This window comes from Diabrotica virgifera, chromosome 10 (genome assembly GCF_917563875.1).
Source record: "Diabrotica virgifera virgifera chromosome 10, PGI_DIABVI_V3a".
Taxonomy (NCBI): Eukaryota; Metazoa; Arthropoda; class Insecta; order Coleoptera; family Chrysomelidae; genus Diabrotica; species Diabrotica virgifera.
This window is the reverse complement of record NC_065452.1, coordinates 118,009,385-118,029,545: the sequence shown is the minus strand read 5'-3', so window position 1 is coordinate 118,029,545 and position 20,161 is coordinate 118,009,385. Positions and strand designations below refer to the sequence as shown.

Below are 20,161 nucleotides of genomic sequence, written 5' to 3'. Positions count from 1 at the left end.
TAAAATATTAGAAATGTTTTTAAATAATATTTGTAAATAAAATATATAAATCGTAAAATCAAAACCAAACTCTTAAATATAAATAGGAAACAATAGTTGAAATACTAGGTATTTCAATTAAAATATAATTAGCAGGTAATATACTTATCTCAGCAAAAAGTAAAAATACCAGCACACGAATTTATGTCCGCACTATTAGACTGATGAATTCGAACTGTTTTAAATGTTTAACCACTTCTATATTATAGGAAATTTAATTACGCACCTTTTATGTCAGTACAACTTTTCTCAGAAGTGAATAGTTTTAAAGTTCTAATCAAAAAACCAATAAAAAAATCGAATTTTTCCTCCAAATTTTGACATTTTGATTATTTAAACAATGTTCCGGACCATTTTGACTGGGAGGATAACTCAAATATTATTATTTGAGTTATTTTCAAGCAATTTCTGCAAAAAAATTTGAGTCACCTCTCAACGTCCATCTCAAAACAGATGCGCCCTGGACTAATAGTCAATAGGTATAATTACTAATGAAAAAGAAAAGATACAGATATTAAGTACTACTCGTTTTTTATCACATTTACTTTTTGCTGACTAAAAGACATAATTTATAATATAAATGTGGTCAACTTTCGTACGGGTCGTATCAGTTCAGTGAGCACTAAAATGAAAAAAGATATTGCATATTTTCTTATTGTAATTAATAACATTTTTAATATTTATAATTGATAATAACAATGATAATATTTCAGATAATCTGGAGCTTTAGTATAATTAATGGTGTGGTTACTGTGAAAGTAAATGAATATCTTGAGAATCAATCCAAAGTACTTGAAGACGAATTGTCCCAACAGGAGAGCGTACAGAAAACAGGTAATTTGATGTTTCATATATTATATGTATTTTTCAAAAACTCTGTCACCACGTAGTGATGTAGGGCGACGATACATTATAATACAATACAAAACAACTCGGTATTAATATCCAACTTAATCTTAAACTTAACTAATATTCTGCTATATATTTACATGTACAAATTTGACTCATTCCTTCTTATGTTTCCTAGGGTTTTATCCCATATTTGTCGCGGTCTACCTTTCTTTCTTCTTCTTTGCGTTTTCGTCTGCCAAATTTCTTTCACCGGTTTTGTATAAGCCATTCTCTGAAGATGACCCCACCAACTATTTTGCCTTCTTTCTATATAATATAAGGTTGACTTTATTTATAAATAGTGTTGGACTTCCTTTGTTGGATTCTCCTCATTGTTTCAGACCCTGGTTTGTAGTAAATGGTTTTGATGTTTCTTTTTGACTAATGACAATTCATATTATTGTTGTAAATGTTCTTAATTACCCTTATTATTTTACAAATCCACAAGAAAAAAGGTTTTTCTGTAGCTGGCTGTATACCATATACAGGGTGAGTCATGAGGAACTATACATACTCCTACCTCGTATGCAGGCCTCTATGGGGTATAACAAATGACCATTAAAAAGTGTCTGCTCCCATTGTTTAATAATATACAGGGCGAGTTGTTAATTTTTACATAAATTTGTATTCGTCATAATTTTTGAACAGTAAAATCGATGTGTCTCTTATTTTGGTCAAGCATTACACTATTACCATCCAATCAACTGATTTATTCAAACTAGAAAGAAATCAGGTCCGGCTTTAAAAAATTAGTGCGTTTTGGTCTTAGAAAAAATTTTTACCCTGTATACGGTTTTTGAAAACTTTAATAAGAATTTTACAAATTAGACAAATAGGCAATTAAAATGGCATATTTATTTTTTTCCCCACACAATTACTTAATTTTTTATAAAAAAGTCAAATTTGACTATGAATTATGAAAAGAACCATAATTTTAAAAAAATTTACTTTTTTACAAAAGTTAATTTTTTTTGAACAAATATTTAATTTATAAGTTACCACCCAATCAACTAATTTATTCAAACTAAAAAAAACATCAGGCCCGGCTTTAAAAAATTAGTTTGTTTCGGCCTTAGAAAAAAATTTCACCCTGTATACGGTTTTTGAAAACTCTAATAAGAATTTTACAAGTTAGACAAATAGGTAATTAAAATGGCATATTTATTTTTTCCCCACACGATTACTTAATTTTTTATTATTTATTCGTTATTATTTATTTGTGTTTCTTACACTGTTTGTACTTTTTTGCATTATCATATTTTACAAAATAGTTTGCCGAATCTACTTGCCAATGTAGCCGCCCGAGGTATGTAGTTTATGCACGAAGGGGCATCACCACATTTCTCAGTTGCTGTTCGTCAACATCTTCATGTAACTTATGGAAATAGGTGGATAGGACGCGGAGGGCCTCATGCATGACCACCTAGATCACCTGATTGTAACCCTGTCGACTATTCCCTATGGGGTCGATTAAAAGAAATATTTTATCGAGAAAATATCAATACGCGACAAGAACTAAGTAATTGATAAAATTATTGATTCTCATAACGTTATTAGAAATGATCCCTTAACTCTCAGGAGGTCTATTAGACAGTTGATGGTCCGACAAAGATGGATTTCATTTCGAAAATCTACTATAAATCTCAAAAAAATTGTTTTATTGTCTTATTTGTTTCTTAAGTTCTTGTATGTATCTATGTATACAATTGTTGTACACACATACATATTGTTAAATTTACTTAAACATGCAAATAAATCCGTTTATGTTCAATGTTTCACATAATATGTATTTTCTTTCCGTTAGTTTAAAAAATAAATTTGCTGTATTAAGCCTTTTGAAATAAAACTCTGAGAATTCAATAAAACGACACTACCTATGAATCACTAAATAAATACTATACAGGGCGATGTTTTAGTATTATTCAAAACAACCTCTTCCTTTTGAAATTCGGGAAATTAGCTAAAAGAGTTTTATTATTTACAACGTATAATAGCACAAGCTGTGGAAGTATTAATACATATGTATAAATTAAATATTTGTTCAAAAAAAAATAGATTTTGCCAAAAAATTTATTTATTTAAGTCTATGGTTCACTTTACCAAACTTTTAATTCATAGTCAAATTTGATTTTTTGTGTAAAAAATTAAGTAACCTTGTAGGGAAAAAATAAATTATGCCATTTTAATTGACTATTTGTGTAATTTGTAAAATTCTTATTAGAGTTTTCAAAAACCATATACAGTGTGAAATTTTTTCTAAGACCAAAACGAACTAATTTTTTAAATCCGGGCCTGATTTTTTTCTAGTTTGAATAAATCAGTTGATTGGGTGGTAACTTATAAATTAAATATTTGTTAAAAAAAATAATTTTTGTAATAAAAGTTAATTTTTTTAAATCTATGGTTCACTTTACCAAACTTTTAATTCATAATCAAATTTGATTTTTTTTATAAAAAAATTAAGTAATCGTGTGGGGAAAAAACAAATATGCCATTTTAATTGCCTATTTGTCTAATTTGTAAAATTATTATTAGAGTTTTGAAAAACTTTATACAGGGAGAAATTTTTTCTAAGACCAAAACGAACTAATTTTTTAAAGCCGGACCTGATTTTTTTTCTAGTTTGAATAAATCAGTTGACTGGGTGGTAATAGTGTAACAATTGACCAAAATAAGAGACACACCGATCTTACCGTTCAAAAATTATGACGAATACAAATTTCTGTAAAAATTAACAGCTCGCCCTGTATATTATTAATCAATGGGAGCAGACACTTTTTAATGGTCATTTGTTATTCCCTATAGGGGCCTCCATACGAGGTAGGAGTATGTACAGTTCCTCATAACTCACCCTGTATAAGTAAAATCCTTTAAAAAAGGTATATTCGATCTGATTATAGATCATCATCAGTGCTGATAAGATGCTAACATGCTAACCAAAATGAAAAAGGTTTAAAAGTTTTTAAAAAAAAGTTTAAATAGTTTTTACCCAAATATTTTCATTTTGGTTGTTAGCATGTCAGCATCTGGTCAGCACTGATGATCTGTAATCAGATCGAAAACTAGTTCTGCTTTTGTGATGTAGCCCTTTTTAGGGTATTTAATAAATATACCTTTTATAAAGGATTTTACTTATTTTTTTCTTATTATTTAGTTACTAACACCTCTATTTTCCAATATTTCCCATAATTTTTACTTTGGTACCGTGTCAAAAGTCTTTACAAGGTCTATGTACGCCATATACTTTTTTTCCTGTTGCTGATATTTTTCTAATATTTGTTTGATGGTAAATATGTGATCGTGGGTGCTTCTGCCTTTTCTGAATCCGCTTTGTGATTCCTCGAGTTTCCTGTCAATTTTTCTGGTTATTCTTTTGTTCAGTATATTTTCATGGCAGTGCTTAAGATTGTTATTCCTCTCTAGTTGATGCAATCCGTTCTATCGCCTTTTTTTTTAAATCGGTACTATCTGAGCCTTCTGTCAATCCATTGCTATAATTTGTTCTTCTCTTCATATTTAAATATCTTTAGTAATAACTCTGTTTCATTGTGTTCCATTGTTTCATCATTTCACTGGTTATTCTGTCATATCCTGGTGTTTTTTCGTTTTTCATTTCTACAATAATTTCTTGCAGTTCATTTATCGTTATAAGTATTTATCTACATTATCATCTTCAATTTTTTGTTTCAACACGTTGTTTTCTTCCTGACCTGGTTTGATGTTTCATAACACATTTAAATCGATTTATTAAATGAAGAACGTTTATTACTCACGTTTTACAATATTCTACAAAAATTCCGAAAAAGTATATTGGTATCAAATGTTTTCAGATCGAAATCAGTTGTCAAAAAAAAAAACAAAATAAACTTATAAATATACTTGTTCAACCAAACATTTTGATCTCATGCATTTATTGTGTTAATCTATATTATCTATATTTATAGAGTGTGAGTAATGTGAGCCTGAAAATTGTAACTCTGTTCAAAAGTAGAAAATGTCCTAATACCATTTTATTTGCTCTGTTGATCTATGAGCAAACGTAGCTTTTATTTTTTAATACTCACCCGCCTGTAGCTCAAAAATAAATAAATGCTAAGCCAATTATTGTTAAATATTCTTCTTATTTAAGTGCCGTCTCCCAATCTGAGGTTTGATATTATCACCAATGCCTTTACTCTATCTACCGCTACTCTATTTAACTGAATTTAAACCATCCCTTAAAATTTTCAACCACGACACTCTCCTTCTTCCCATAATCCTTCTTTCCTTTTATTTGTCCTCTCTATTTTTTCTTTTTAACTTTCTAATTTTTATTATGTTTATTATTTTTGTTTGTTCTTATTCTATGCCTATGCTATTCTAAACATCCTTCTGTAACACCACATTTCAAATGACTAGCTTATTTATATGTTCTTGCTTCAGTGACCAGCTTTTAAGCCCATATTTGTAATACAAAAACACGCAACATTTCAGAGCTCGTAGTCTCAGTTCTAATCTAAAGTCTTTAGCAAACAATTATTTTCATTGTTACAAACGAATTTCTTGCTATTTCTATGCTGGCCGCTATTTCTGTTGTTTGATCATTATTTTCTGACATCCAGGTTCTCAGATATTGGTATTTTTGAACCCTTTCTATCGGCGCATCTCCCAAATGTATGTTTGCTTGTATATTCATTTTCTTTGTTATTACCATATATTTAATCCTATTTATACTCAATTTTAGTTCATATTTTTCACAGAAACTGCTTGTTTTGTTTCTTACTAATTGAAGCTGTTCAGCAGAGTTTGCTATAATCCTGGATTCGTCTGCGTATCTTATGTTGTTAATAGTTCTTCAGTTACTTATTATTCCTTAATTTTCAGACAGTTTCAAAAATTTATTTACTATATACATCGAATAGTAATGGAGACATCATACACCTCTGTCTAACTGCCTTACTAATAAAACACTCGTATTCTAAGTTTATTCCGTATTTATATCTAGTTAGTTATTCCGTTATCCTATGTATAAGGTAGATATATACTAATACGAAAATAATTTGTTACCAATAAACTCGGTATAAGTTAGTTATAAGTATTCCCACTTGATTCCGAAATAATAATTTGGCAATGGCGCAATGTTCTACACAAATCCACGAAACAACGATATATTGGGTGAAATATGTCAATTTTGACTTTTCTCTACAACTGACAAACCAAATTCCGTAGTTGCTTTTGTACAAAATAATTTAGATTTTTAACATAAAAGATTACATAATTTTGATGGGCTTTGAATTTTCTGCTATATTTTAATAAATCGTTATTTCTTATCTTGTATGCTGAGTTTAAGTATTTCATAAAATGGCTTCAAATGAAACAGAATGTTGCATTAAATGGGAAAATGAAGAAAAAGTAGACAAATTGATTTATTTTAAAAATAAAATAAAAATTCCATTTTTATTCAGTTGCAATGCGAAGGCAAAACAATCTTATTTTTCAATTAGAATACGGAGCGCAGTCCAACCCTCTGAATCGACGATTTTCGACTCTTGGAGTCTCATCGGAGATAACGTAGGCCTGCTGCTCCATACTCCAATTGACCAACACCGAGAGTTTATCCCCCACACCGCAACTGACTTGAATAGACTAGGTGACTAGCGTCATCTGGCAATTTAAAGATGAAGTAGTTTTCAATCCTAATAGGAATATTAATAATATTTAAAAATATTAAAATATTACTAAAAGATTTTTAAATTGAAAACTTATTGGTCCATTTTCTTGGTAACACCTCCATGGCTTCTAAAATTTGCAAGCCAGATGGATGCTGAAGCGAGGAAGACAAGAGGGAATTCAAAAACTTACAATTCACGACCCCATCTGTTCAGCTGGTAAATTTCAACAGAAAATGGACCTAGTTACTCAAAGAAGTAACGACCAATATAGAAATAAAATAAAAATTCCATTTTTATTCAGTTGCAATGCGAAGGCAAAACAATCTTATTTTTCAACTAGAATACGGAACGCAGTCCAGCCCTCTGAATCGACGATTTTCGACTCTTGTTGGAGTCTCATCGGAGATAACGTAGTCCTGCTACTCCATACTCCAATTGACCAACACCGAGAGTTTATCCCCCACACCGCAACTGACTTGAATAGACTAGGTGACTAGCGTCATCTGGCAATTTAAAGATGAAGTAGTTTTCAATCCTAATAGGAATATTAATAATATTTAAAAATATTAAAATACTACTAAAAGATTTTTAAATTGAAAACTTATTGGTCCATTTTCTTGGTAACACCTCCATGGCTTCTAAAATTTGCAAGCCAGATGGATGCTGAAGCGAGGAAGACAAGAGGGAATTCAAAAACTTACAATTCACGACCCCATCTGTTCAGCTGGTAAATTTCAACAGAAAATGGACCTAGTTACTCAAAGAAGTAACGACCAATATAGAAATAAAATAAAAATTCCATTTTTATTCAGTTGCAATGCGAAGGCAAAACAATCTTATTTTTCAACTAGAATACGGAACGCAGTCCAGCCCTCTGAATCGACGATTTTCGACTCTTGTTGGAGTCTCATCGGAGAGAACGTAGGCCTGCTACTCCATACTCCAATTGACCAACACCGAGAGTTTATCCCCCACAACGCAACTGACGTGAATAGACTAGGTGACTAGCGTCATCTGACAATTTAAAGATGAAGTAGTTTTCAATCCTAATAGCAATATTAATAATATTTAAAAATATTAAAATATTACTAAAAGATTTTTAAATTGAAAACCTATTGGTCCATTTTCTTGGTAACACCTCCATGGCTTCTAAAATTTGCAAGCCACATGGATGCTGAAGCGAAGAAGACAAGAGGTAATTCAAAAACTTACAATTCACGACCGCGTCTGTTCAGCTGGTAAATTTCAACAGAAAATGGACCTAGTTACTCAAAGAAGTAACGACCAATATAAAAATAAAATAAAAATTCAATTTTTATTCAGTTGCAATGCGAAGGAAAAACAATCTTATTTTTCAATTAGAATACGGAGCGCAGTCCAGCCCTCTGAATCGACGATTTTCGACTCTTGTTGGAGTCTCATCGGAGAGAACGTAGGCCTGCTACTCCATACTCCAATTGACCAACACCGAGAGTTTATCCCCCACACCGCAACTGACGTGAATAGACTAGGTGACTAGCGTCATCTGGCAATTTAAAGATGAAGTAGTTTTCAATCCTAATAGCAATATTAATAATATTTAAAAATATTAAAATATTACTAAAAGATTTTTAAATTGTTATAAAAAGTTATAGGTGTCGATAAGAATTATTGTTTACCTTATGTGCCTTTCTGTTTTTAAAGTTTTGTTAACTGTTATATTTTATTGTTAATTTAATTTTGTTTGTCAGTTAAAACACCTGTTAAAGAGTAAAACCACCTATCTTCTGTGTTTCTAAAGATATCAAGGACATTTAAAAAAGAAAATGTTCACAATACATAAGACGATTTCGATGTATACTAACATTTGTACCTCGTCCTCCCTACAGGGCGGCACAAACTTAACATAAGAAAAACATTTTTTTTCTTCCACCCGGTATAAGTATAAAAAATAAGTTTGAGATAACCTCTGTACAACTGTGTAAATACTAGAGAAAAATCTAAATTAATAAAAAAATTAGCGGAATCCGTTAATCTGTTCACGAAAAAATCAACTATGAAAATGAGCATAATATTCCATATCTCTAACTTTTGACGAGCAGTTTATTTTGCATTATTGTGAACAAGTGCTTGGATAAATATATATAATTTTCTATTTTATTCGAGCAATTTTCATGTCGAGCAATTCGTTTTCGAGCAATTAATTTCGAGCAATTGCATTCGAGCAATTGACAATCATGTACGGGAAGATCAAGATCGAGATCATCTCATGGGCAGGTGAGTGTGAGGTTGATATTTGAATAGGGGAGGCTGCACGAAGCACATCACTGCCTCTTGCTCTTCAATAATTATTACTCATTTTTCATTTACTTAAATCATTTAAGTAACTGCTTGATTTTAATATATTTAATTTCATCACACAATTGATTTTAATATTTTACTTACTCTTATGCTTCATTTGTAGATCCCAGGAATACTTTAACATCGATTATACAAGAAAAAGATCTTCCAGAAATCCATGAATATGTAAAATTCTCGATTCAGAACAAAACTTATTTGCTTATCAAAAAAGACATTTATGAACTTGATATTCGAGATTCAGATATGCATTTGCTATCGCAAAACATAAGTTTAGAGAGAGCTTCGGAAAGTGAGATAATAACTTTTGTAAAGGTAAGTGATTTAAGTTACCCTTAGATTAAATTTTTTATTTTTGCTTCTAGTCGAGGAAATGAAGCTGGAAAAATGGCAAAACCTCGCAATTTTTTCGTCCAGCATCGATTTGTACAAAAATTTGGGATTAGGCTCATTTCACCCTCTAGTTCATTTTCTATATTGATCCGTTGTACGCTTTTGGTTTTTTAAGGGTAAAAACCACCCCTAATTGTAAAAAATCAAGATTTGCTTCGTATTAGTTACATAATGATTGTTTTGTGCTTTAAGATAATAATATCACAATATTTCAACCCTTAAATCCACCCTTGTTGGAGCTATATATGAAAAGTTTACTTATCCTAAAAGAATAATTTCGGCTTGCATCAATTTACATAAAAATTTGTGGTTAGGATCATCTTACCCTGTACTTCATATTCTATATCATGCTCAAGGGCGTTGATTATTTTTAGGGGTGTAAACTACCCTATTGTCAAAAATTATATAAAAACATTGTAAACTTTAATATAGGTAAAATTTGGTTTTGGCTGGTTAAATAATGATTGTTTTATGCTCTAGGATATATCCTAATATTTCAACCCTTAAAAACCACCCTTAATAACATTGCAATTTTTATAAGTGGACAATTTAATAGATCTATACAGAAAAAAAAAGTAGAATTAAAGAATTACAAAAACATTTATTTACACAAAAATACGAATTTACAAATATATAAAAATACACATACAAATAGTTTTTTTAGTCATCCAGTGTACGAACTGGCTCTGTACTATTATATTGGTATAGGTACATTGAAAATGCTCTATAAGGGGACTATTCGAATTTTTCGAAAAAAATAAAAATTAGTTTTATAAACATAGCTCCTTCATATTTGGCGATAAAAAGTTTTTTCAATAAATGTTTTGGAGGATTTTTGAAGAGTAATAAGACTGTGTAAATTAAATTCCGTAAGGTCTCTTAATTTTTAATTGAGGTGGGTTTAAAGGGCTCGAATAAGGGGATGTGTGCTCGTAAATAGATATTTTAAACAACTATATCTCGTTAACTGTTCACTATAATGAAAATCTATGCATAAAAAAATTTTAGCTATTAAAAAAGCTACAATTTAGTAGTCTATCATTTTTTGCGTATCTCCAGTATTTTCGGAGATATTTTGAAGAAAATGATAAAAAATGCAAAATTGCAAAAAATAAAATTTTCTTTAAACTCCAATTTTTCTACAATTAGGCCTTCTATATAGGTCAAGCTTTTGGGTGTATTGATAATATAAATATAAAAGGAAATACAAAAAGGAAAAGACCAATTTTTAGTTACAAGGGCAGTTAGGGGGTTGTTTTCACTGTTTTTTTCGTAGAGAAAAACAGGTACCGACTTTTTTGATCACAAGTTGCTCAACTTTTATGCTAGAAACTTTTTATTACTTTTTTTTAAAGATCTTATTGTATGCTTGAAAAAACATCATATAAGTTTTCCTGGAAAAATGCAAAGTTTTCCCGTTATTTGGCTTTGATTATTTCAAATTATGCATTTGGCGAAAAAAGCTAACCTTTAACATGCCGTATCTCGGTTTGTACTGATCGTAAAAATATTATATAAACACAATTTCGTTTGTGTTACTAAAAGATACAATTTTGATATCTACAGTTTTTTGATTAAATGTATATTTTTCGAGTTATTCTCAAAAAACCCTCTAAAAAAGTCGATCTTTCCGTCGAAAAACTGTTACTTTCAACCACGAATAACTCAAAAAATATTAGTTTTACGAAGAAAATGTAAAAAAACATTTTTTTCTTAAAATTACTTTTTACATCGATTTACGTGGTTGAAATGTAATAAAAAATTCTCATCCCCGAGATGGGGTGACAACTACCCCCAAGGTTTTACCGTACAGCAGGATGATATAGAAAATGATCCTTGGACTATTTTGTACCTTCTGTGAAAATTTCAAGTAAATCCGTGCTGGACGAAAAAATTGCGAGCCAAAATGCTTCATTTCCTCGACTATTCTTCTTTCTTCGGTTTTGCATTTTATTAAAAATAGCATAAGCGTAATTCATATATAGGTATTGTTGTTTTATACAGGGTGTTTCATTGGTAAAGTAACATACGTTAACTGTAGAAAGAGGATACTTAGGTGGTCTCAAAAATACCATACTTAATGGGTCTTACTCCATTAATAACAAAGATACTGGGTGTTTTATCGATTTTGCCATTTTCTTAATTGGTTTAAAACTTTTTGACCACACTGTATTTTTATTTTATATTTGGCACGCAAATATCATTTAAGGCGTACAATAAATTAATTTATTCACAATTGTAAAAAATCCAGGTCCGGCGTAAAAAATATTGGAAAAATATTCCGACCCCAAAACAACACCCTGTACATTAAATTTTTTTAAAATGGATCTTTCAGTTGAAAATAGGATAAAAAACTAAATTCAGTGGTATACTTTGAATTTTCGGCAAAATGATTTTTCTGGTGAAATTTGGAATTTGAATTCTGAAATTAAGTTAATTGCGAGAGCTCTAAGTAGAAAAAAATTGAAATACAGCTTACAACTTGTCAACCACACTGTATATTGATTTTATATTTAACACGCGAATATTCTTTTAGGTGTCCAGTCAATTAATTTAATTACAGTTATAAAAAATCCAGGTCCGGGTTAAAAAATATTGTATAAATGTTCCAACCCAAAAAAACACCTTGTATATTAAATTTTTTTAAAATGAATTTAGCATTTGAAAAGAGAATGAAAAACAAAATTAGTGGTATACTTTGAATTTTCGGCAAAATGATTTTTCTGGTAAAAATTTGAATTTGAATTCTGAAATTATGTGAATTGCGAAGCTCAACTTAAAATAAATTAAAATATGACTTAATTTTAATTAATACCATTATTTAATCTAAATTAGTAAAATATTAACATTTGCACACATAACAATAATTTTTGATGACCCCCTCTGTGGCTCGTTTATTATAAATTAATAAATGAAAATAGTTTCTCTCCTTGTGGGATCGGTACTCACCGGAGGGACCGCAGACGTTCGGATACAATTAGCGTCTCTTTGCAAAGACAATGACGTCGACTTTGCAATGTAACAAGACACTTACTCAACATACACAGTACACAGTACACATGACGCTAGGTACCTAACTACAAAAATTTACCGTACCCACGTATAAAAAAAATAATTTTTGATGGTGGTAATTTTGAATAAGTACTTTAGTTTTGAATAGTGATTATGCTCCAAATTTTCGCTGTTTTGTTATAATTTTTAGCTATTTTGTTGATTAAAGTGATGTATTCTTTATTGACCCTTTATTATTTATTCTTTATTTAAAGATGAATATTCGCCAAAAACTATTTTTCACACATAATAAAAAAACACTAAAATATTAACATTTTACCAATTTAGATTAAATAATGGTATTAATTAAAATTAAGTAGCATTTTAATTTTTTCTACAAGAGCTCTCGCAATTGACATAATTTCAGAATTCAAATTCAAAATTTTACCAGAAAAATTATTTTGTCGAAAATTCAAAGTACACCACTAATTTCTTTTTCATCCTCTTTTCAAATGCGAAATCCATTTTAAAGAAAATTAATATACAAGGTGTTTTTTTGGGTCGGAATGTTTACACAATATTTTTTAAACCGGACCTGGATTTTTTATAATTGTAAATAAATTAATTGATTGGACACCTAAAAGAATATTCGCGTGTTAAATATAAAATCAATATACAGTGAGGTTGACAAGTTGTAAGCTGTATTTCAATTTTTTTCTACTTAGAGCTCTCGCAATTCACTTAATTTCCGAATTCAAATTCAAAATTTCACTAGAAAAATCATTTTGCCGAAAATTCAAATTATACCACTGAATTTAGTTTTTCATCCTCTTTTCAACTGAAAAATCCATTTAAAAAAAATTAATGTACAGGGTGTTGTTTTGGGGTCGGAAAATTTTTCCAATATTTTTTAATCCGGATCTGGATTTTTTACAATTGTAAATAAATTAATTTATTGTACACCTTAAATGATATTTGCGTGCCAAATATAAAATAAATAGGCAGTGTGGTTAAAAAGTTATGAACCAATTAAGAAAATGGCAAAATAGATAAAACACCCAGTATTTTTGTTATTAATGGAGTAAGATCCATTAAGTATGGTATTTTTGAGATCGCCTAAGTGTCCTCTTTCTACAGTTAACGTATGTTACTTTCCCAATGAAACACCCTGTATAGGTAAAAATTCTTTTTCATATTGAGGTACACTAACATTTAAAAGCAGGTTTTTTCTCAGCGATTATTTTGATGTCAGCTTGCATAAAGAAGTATTTGGATCTTTGTTTTCTTATATCCTCTAATGTTGACTTTTACAAATAAACATAAAGTCTTCCCCAGTTAAAAAACTCCCTGATTTTGTATAGAAGTGAATGAAAAATGTAAAGAAAAGCTTACCTGAAATACAAGTCAACCAAGACACCAGAGGAATACGATAACTGCAAGACAATAAGAAAAGAAATACATGCTCTTGTAAGAAGAATACAAAATTTTCATTGGAAAAGTTTTTCGAAAGAGATGGAACATGGTTTTTATGGTCTGCAAAAGAAAATATGGCGTTTTATAAGAGGTCAAAGAACGAAGGTAAAGGAACATTGACTCAAAAACACATAGAAAAGGATATATGGATTTACTATCTAAAGGAGCTCTATGTAGAGGAAGAACAATTGGCTCTAGAACTGGAAACACCGGAAATTGCCACAGATGAATAAGTTAATTTAAATGGACTGGAGGTTTGAAAAAAACTTGAAAAACTGAAGAAAAGAAAAGTTGCAGCTAAAGACGTAATACCAAACGAATTACTGAAATATTGTGGAACAGCAATAACAGAACTACCAACAACATTAATATTAGCAAAACTATAAAATACTGGAAGAATGGAGAACAAGCGAACTAATTCTACTACATATTTAAAAATAAGAAAAATACAGCCAGAAAACTACAGAGCTATCTATAAACTTATAGCGATACGCTTTAATTACTATTTTCTCTAATTTTAATTTTAATATTTTTTCTCAAAAGCGAAACAATTTAGTCATTCGAAATTCACATTAAATTAAATAAGAAAATGTTAAGAGTGACATGGCTTTACTCTGTCAACATCTGTTTTCTCACCCACATAAATTAGTTATCATATCAGACCATTATGTCAACAACTCACTTAATACATCGAAATTGTTTTCTTAAAACTGCAAAAGTGTACGCCAGACCTAGTGATTTATTGACAGCTGGTCAAAGTAAAAGAAACACAAACATATTATCGTTTGTGGTTTTTTTCTTCAGTCACAGCTCGACAGGCATACGTATCGGGTCACACCCCTTGGCCGTCGCTAACATCGACCTTTCCTTCCGAGTGTCTTAAGCGAAACACATTTTGTTACAACAATAAAATTACCGTTCGTTTTATTATATTCATTTTTAATTAAATTCCGGCAACTCACCCACCGGAATAAACTTGTTACATACCACCCTAAAACTTACAACTAAAATTCTACACAAACTAATGACTCAGATGGTAAGTTTAGCAGATGAACAACAGGGTTTTCGTACTGTAATATCGTGTAGTTAAAATATTCGTCATAAAGCAAATTACACTAGGGCATAATAGATCAGCATTTCTGTGTCTGAGTGACTTTAAGAAAGTCAGAATAGATGGACAACTTTTTCAAATAGAGAACCTATATACACCAGGGAAATAAGGCAAAAATGTACTTACAATGGTCGGGACACTGGACCAGCCAGGTTGCAAATGGGTTTTTTTGGGTACTATATACCTAATATATTATAAATACATAAATGCCCGTCACAGTTCGGACGAGAATTCTAGTTATTAACAAATAAGAGTCAAAATTTCAGTTTTTTCGTTTAAATCGCTACAGGTAAAAATAGGGTAATTAAATATTTTATTCGAAGAGTACAGGGGAAAAACAAGGAATGTCACATTTGATACATATTGAGATAAACGCCAATAAAGGTTTAATTCTTATGATGATTCTTATGATGAGAAGATTCTTAGCAGAATTCGTATTAATTTGATGATGCACCAAAAAACTGCTAACATTCTTTATTTTTGTTCAGTGGCGTGAGGACAATCTTGGTCCTTCGAATCGATAAAATTTTTAAAAAAATTTATATAGTTTGTTGTTATATAGTTATATCTATATGTTTGTTGTCTGAAATCGATAGCCTAGCCGATAGTACTCAGTCTTTGCTACCATATGGCGAGAAAAGACAAAATTAACGAAAAAGTGACATTCCTTGTTTTTCCCCTATTCTCTTCAATTATAGTAGGTATTCTTCTTTTAGTAGATGAGCAAAGGTTTAAAATGGCAGCTTTTGGATTTTTTTTCGGATCATTTGATGCTTTGGAAATTGCAAGACTAAAATTTCGAAAATCAAAAATTTGCTATAACTTTTCCAAAAATTAACTCAATACTTTGATATTGCATGAAAATTTGAGTCAAACAGTATATATACCTACGTAATGCAGACAATTTTTTAAGATGATTCGTCAATTAGTTTAAATTTTATTTAATTTGTTTATCCCACGGAGCTGATTTTTTGGAATATTATTGCTCAGAAAATCATAATGATACAGCGATTTTGCGGGGACCACATGAAAGAAAAAGGCTAACATTTTCATTATTTTTAACATAAAACCAAAAAAGGCATTTTTACCATTGCAAAAATATTTTAATAAAGTAATGTCATTTTTGGTTTATAAATAATTTGAATAACTTGGTTAATACGTATTAATTGTAGACTAAATCAATTTTGTTATTTCTAAAGCTGATATTTTACACAAATAATTATCACAAAAAAAATCACCTAGATCAAATAAGATCAAAGTTAGCCACTTTTTTTATTTAATTCACAGCTTTTTTGTTTATAACAATTAACACGTTGGCGGACATAACATCTACAGACGTCTAATTTCAATTGGTGTAATGTGACATGACGTCTATAGACGACATTTTTAGAATAACGAGTTGTGACAAAAAATCGGTGTCGTGTGTGTGTGAGAGAGAAAAAATGTCTTGGATGCGGGTCCGTTAGTCACAGATTTTTATTTTATTTTTACCTCAATTTATTAGTTTTGTTACATTTATACCTATTTCACTTAAATGACTATATTTGTTTCTTTCAAGTAGTTTATGAGTAATTTAAATATTTCCATTTCATGACAACTTATTAGATATTCTATACTAGTTGGAAAATGAACTTGTGTTTGTCGTAAATTGTAATATAATTGATTTATATATCTCTCGTTAATTTTGCATTCAAAGAAAATATGGTTCAAATCTCTAATCGAAACATTATCACAAAAACAGACTGATGGATTAACTATTCCTAATTTGTGCAGATGTGCCTCATATTTTCCGTGTCGAGTTTTTAATCTGACGATAGTAGAAATATCTTGCTTTGGCAGGTTATACTTAAATATTATGTATTCAGGTGGCGGAGGAAGTTCTTGATGTAAAGAAAAATATAATTTTTTTGGTATGCTTGAACTGTTTGATATGCTTGAAAAATCAGTGTCATTACATCTACAGATGCATATTAAATGTGGTACGATGTCCATGGTAATCGTCCACATGTTTACAAAAGTGTTAAAAGCCATTGTTTTTATAAACTATAAGCGCTAAAAGAAATACAGCAATTTCCCTATTCTACTCTGCAAAATTAGAGACATTATTCTTCAAAATTATTCTTCAAAAAAGGAGACAAATCAGACCCGGAAAATTACAGAGGGATTAACTTATTAAACACAACATTAAAATTAACAACAAAAGTGATAACAAACAAATTGAATGAAATTATGACATTAGCAGAAGAACAACAAGGTTTTAGGTCGGGAAGGTCATGCACTGACGCTATATTTATAATGAGGCAAGTTCAAGAGAAATCGTTGGAATAAAATAAACCTGCATATTTATGTTTCGTGGACCTTAAGAAAGCATTTTTATTTTATTAAATATCACATTAAAGGACGTTATCCACTTGTTATACTCGAGAGAGGTACCTCTGGGAATAATTAAAACGATAGAAAACATCTACCAGAACAACACAATAAAAGTAAAAGTGGAAGATGAACTAACTGACCCAATTGAAGCCGGCAATGGGATAAGACAGGGGGATTCCTTGAGTCCTTTATTGTTCAACCTGATCATGGACGAAATAATAAAAAAAGTAAGAACTAAAAAAGGATACCAAATGGGAGAAAAACAACTTAAAATAATCTGCTATGCGGACGATGCAATACTAATCTCTCAAAGTGAAGATGATTTACAACGTATGCTGCACCAATTCAACATAATGGCCAGAAAATTTAACATGTTAAATTCCTCAAAAAAGACAAAATGCATGGTTATAACAGCAGATTCTAATAAGATGTAAATTGGAACTGGAAGGTCAGATAATAGAACAAGTGATGGAGTTTAAATACCTAGGCATCACACTATCTAGCTACGGAAGACTTGAAACAGAAGTGGAAGATCAAGTGAATAGAACAAACAGAGCCGCAGGTTGCCTGAATGACACAATATGGAGAAATAAAAATATCGGAAAAGAAATGAAAGGCAGAATTTACAAAACAGTCATCAGACCAATAATGACATACGCGGCAGAAACACGACCCGACACAGACAGGACAAAAAGATTGCTCGAAACAGCGGAGATGAAAACTCTTCGAAAAATCGATGGTAAGACTCTATGGGACAGAGCTAGAGGTACAGATATACGACGGAGATGCAAGGTGGATAACATTAACAACTGGGTAAGAAACAGAAGAATAGAATGGAATGAACACATAAGCCGAACGACAACAAATAGAGTAGTCAGGACAGCGAGAGACGGTTCCCCAATAGGAAGTCGATCAGTGGGAAGACCACGAAAACGATGGAACGACAACTTACTAGAGGCACATTGAAAAAACAGACAGAGTCATGTCTATACAAAAAGAAGAAGAAGAAGAAGAGAAGAGACTTTGCAAAATACATATTATATAGTGTCACAGCACTTGCTTATACATTTGACGAACTGTCCGTCAACGTGTTAAGCAACCTAACCAGCGCCATTTTGAAATTCAAGGTATCTAGTTTATACTTAAAAATTTGAGTAAACTTTGAACTTCAACAGGGTGGTTAATAAAGCTTTAAAAATGACGTTTTAACGAAATCGGCTCGGGGTCGGGGAAGGGAACTTGTTAAAATCCATGCACTCAAAAAATTAAATTTATTTTTCAAACATATGCTGCGATTAATATCTCTGGAACTTTTTGATGGATTTTGATCATTATCTTTTTAATTTGTATGTACTCGAAGTCTTGTAGAGTACGCTATGTACACATATCCCCACCTAACATTACAAAATGTTAGGGCGGAACCCTCTTAGCAATCAGGGATATGAAAAATAAATTACGACCGATTCTCAGACCTACCGAATATACATATATAATTTCATAAAAATCGGTAAAGCCGTCTCAGAACAGTATGGCAACTAACACTGTGACAGGAGAATGTTATAGATGTAGGTAAATATATAGATGGCCATTAAAAAATAGGTGTTGGTGATAGAAGGGTGAAAATTAAGGGTTTTATGTATTTTTCTAATGCTACATCATATAAAATTAAGGTGTATAATTTTGTCCAAAAAAATAAAAAAAATGTCAGGTTGCCCTGACAAATGCCCCTTTATAACTTATGGGTATGAAAAATAGATTAAAACCCATTGTCAATCCTACAAGATATACGTGTAAAATTTTATAAAAATCCGACAAGCCGTTTCGAAGGAGTATGATAACTAACACTGTTACAGGAGAATTTTATGTATATAGAAGTAGCTGTGAAGTAAATAAAAAAGTAGCTAACTTTGACCATAATTAACCTAGGCAAAAAGTTTTTCTTGAAATTTTGTGAAAAAATATCAGCTTTTCAAATCTCAAAGTAGATTTAGTCCACAGTCAATATTAACAAAGTTATCCAGATTGTTTATAAGCCAAAAATGACTACACTTTAGTAAAATGTTTTCGGAATGGTAAAAATGACTTTTTATTGATTTTTTTAAATACGTTGAAAACGTAAGTATTCTTCTTTCATGTGGTTTCCACACAAAATTGCTATGTCATTATTATTTTCTGAACAATAACATTGCAAAAAAGCTGTTCGGGATCGTCTTGAAATTTTTTGAATACTACTCTACTTTTTTCTACTCTACTTTTCATGCAGTATCAAATTATTCAAACTTGTTCATTTTGTTCATTTTCGCGAAACTTACACTTTATGAACAAAATGATCGGACCAAAATTGAAAAAATGTCATTTTAAACCTTTGCTCACCTACTAAAAGATGAATACCTCAAATACGATATTTAATTACCCTATTTTTACCTGTAGTGATTTAAACGAAAACACTGCCATCTTTTACTTTTATTTGTTAATAACTAAAATTCTCGTCCGAACTGTGACGGGCATTTTTGTATTTATAATGTATTAGGTATGGTATATAGTATCCATAAAACCCATTTGCAACCTGGCTGGTCAAGTGTCCCGACAAAATCCTTATTTTTCTGGACTAATATACATGGGCAACGAAATAAAAGAGGTGGATTCATTGAGTAAGTACTATGCCCTTCAATTTAGTCATGAATGAAATCATCAAAAGTGTCAACCAAGAAGAGGATATACAATACAGGGTGTAACAAAAATACAGGTCATAAATTAAATCACATATTCTGGGATCAAAAATAGTTCGATTGAACCTAACTTACCTTAGTCCAAATGAGCACACAAAAATAGTTACAGCCCTTTGAAGTTACAAGATAAAAATCGTTTTTTTCCGATATATCGAAAACTATTACAGATTTTT

General features: G+C 30.6%; 1 protein-coding gene across 1 annotated transcript in view; it reads left to right on the top strand.

Moving 5' to 3' along the window:
- The first annotated feature begins 583 nt into the window (after positions 1-583).
- LOC114333090 (uncharacterized) overlaps positions 584-20,161 on the top strand; it is a 250,686-nt gene continuing 231,108 nt past the window's right edge. The window contains exons 1-3 of the mRNA XM_050663634.1: positions 584-696; positions 753-873; positions 9,025-9,233. Coding sequence (XP_050519591.1) covers positions 667-696; positions 753-873; positions 9,025-9,233 — 360 coding nt within the window. The 5' untranslated portion in view covers positions 584-666. The remainder of the gene's footprint in view (positions 697-752; positions 874-9,024; positions 9,234-20,161) is intronic.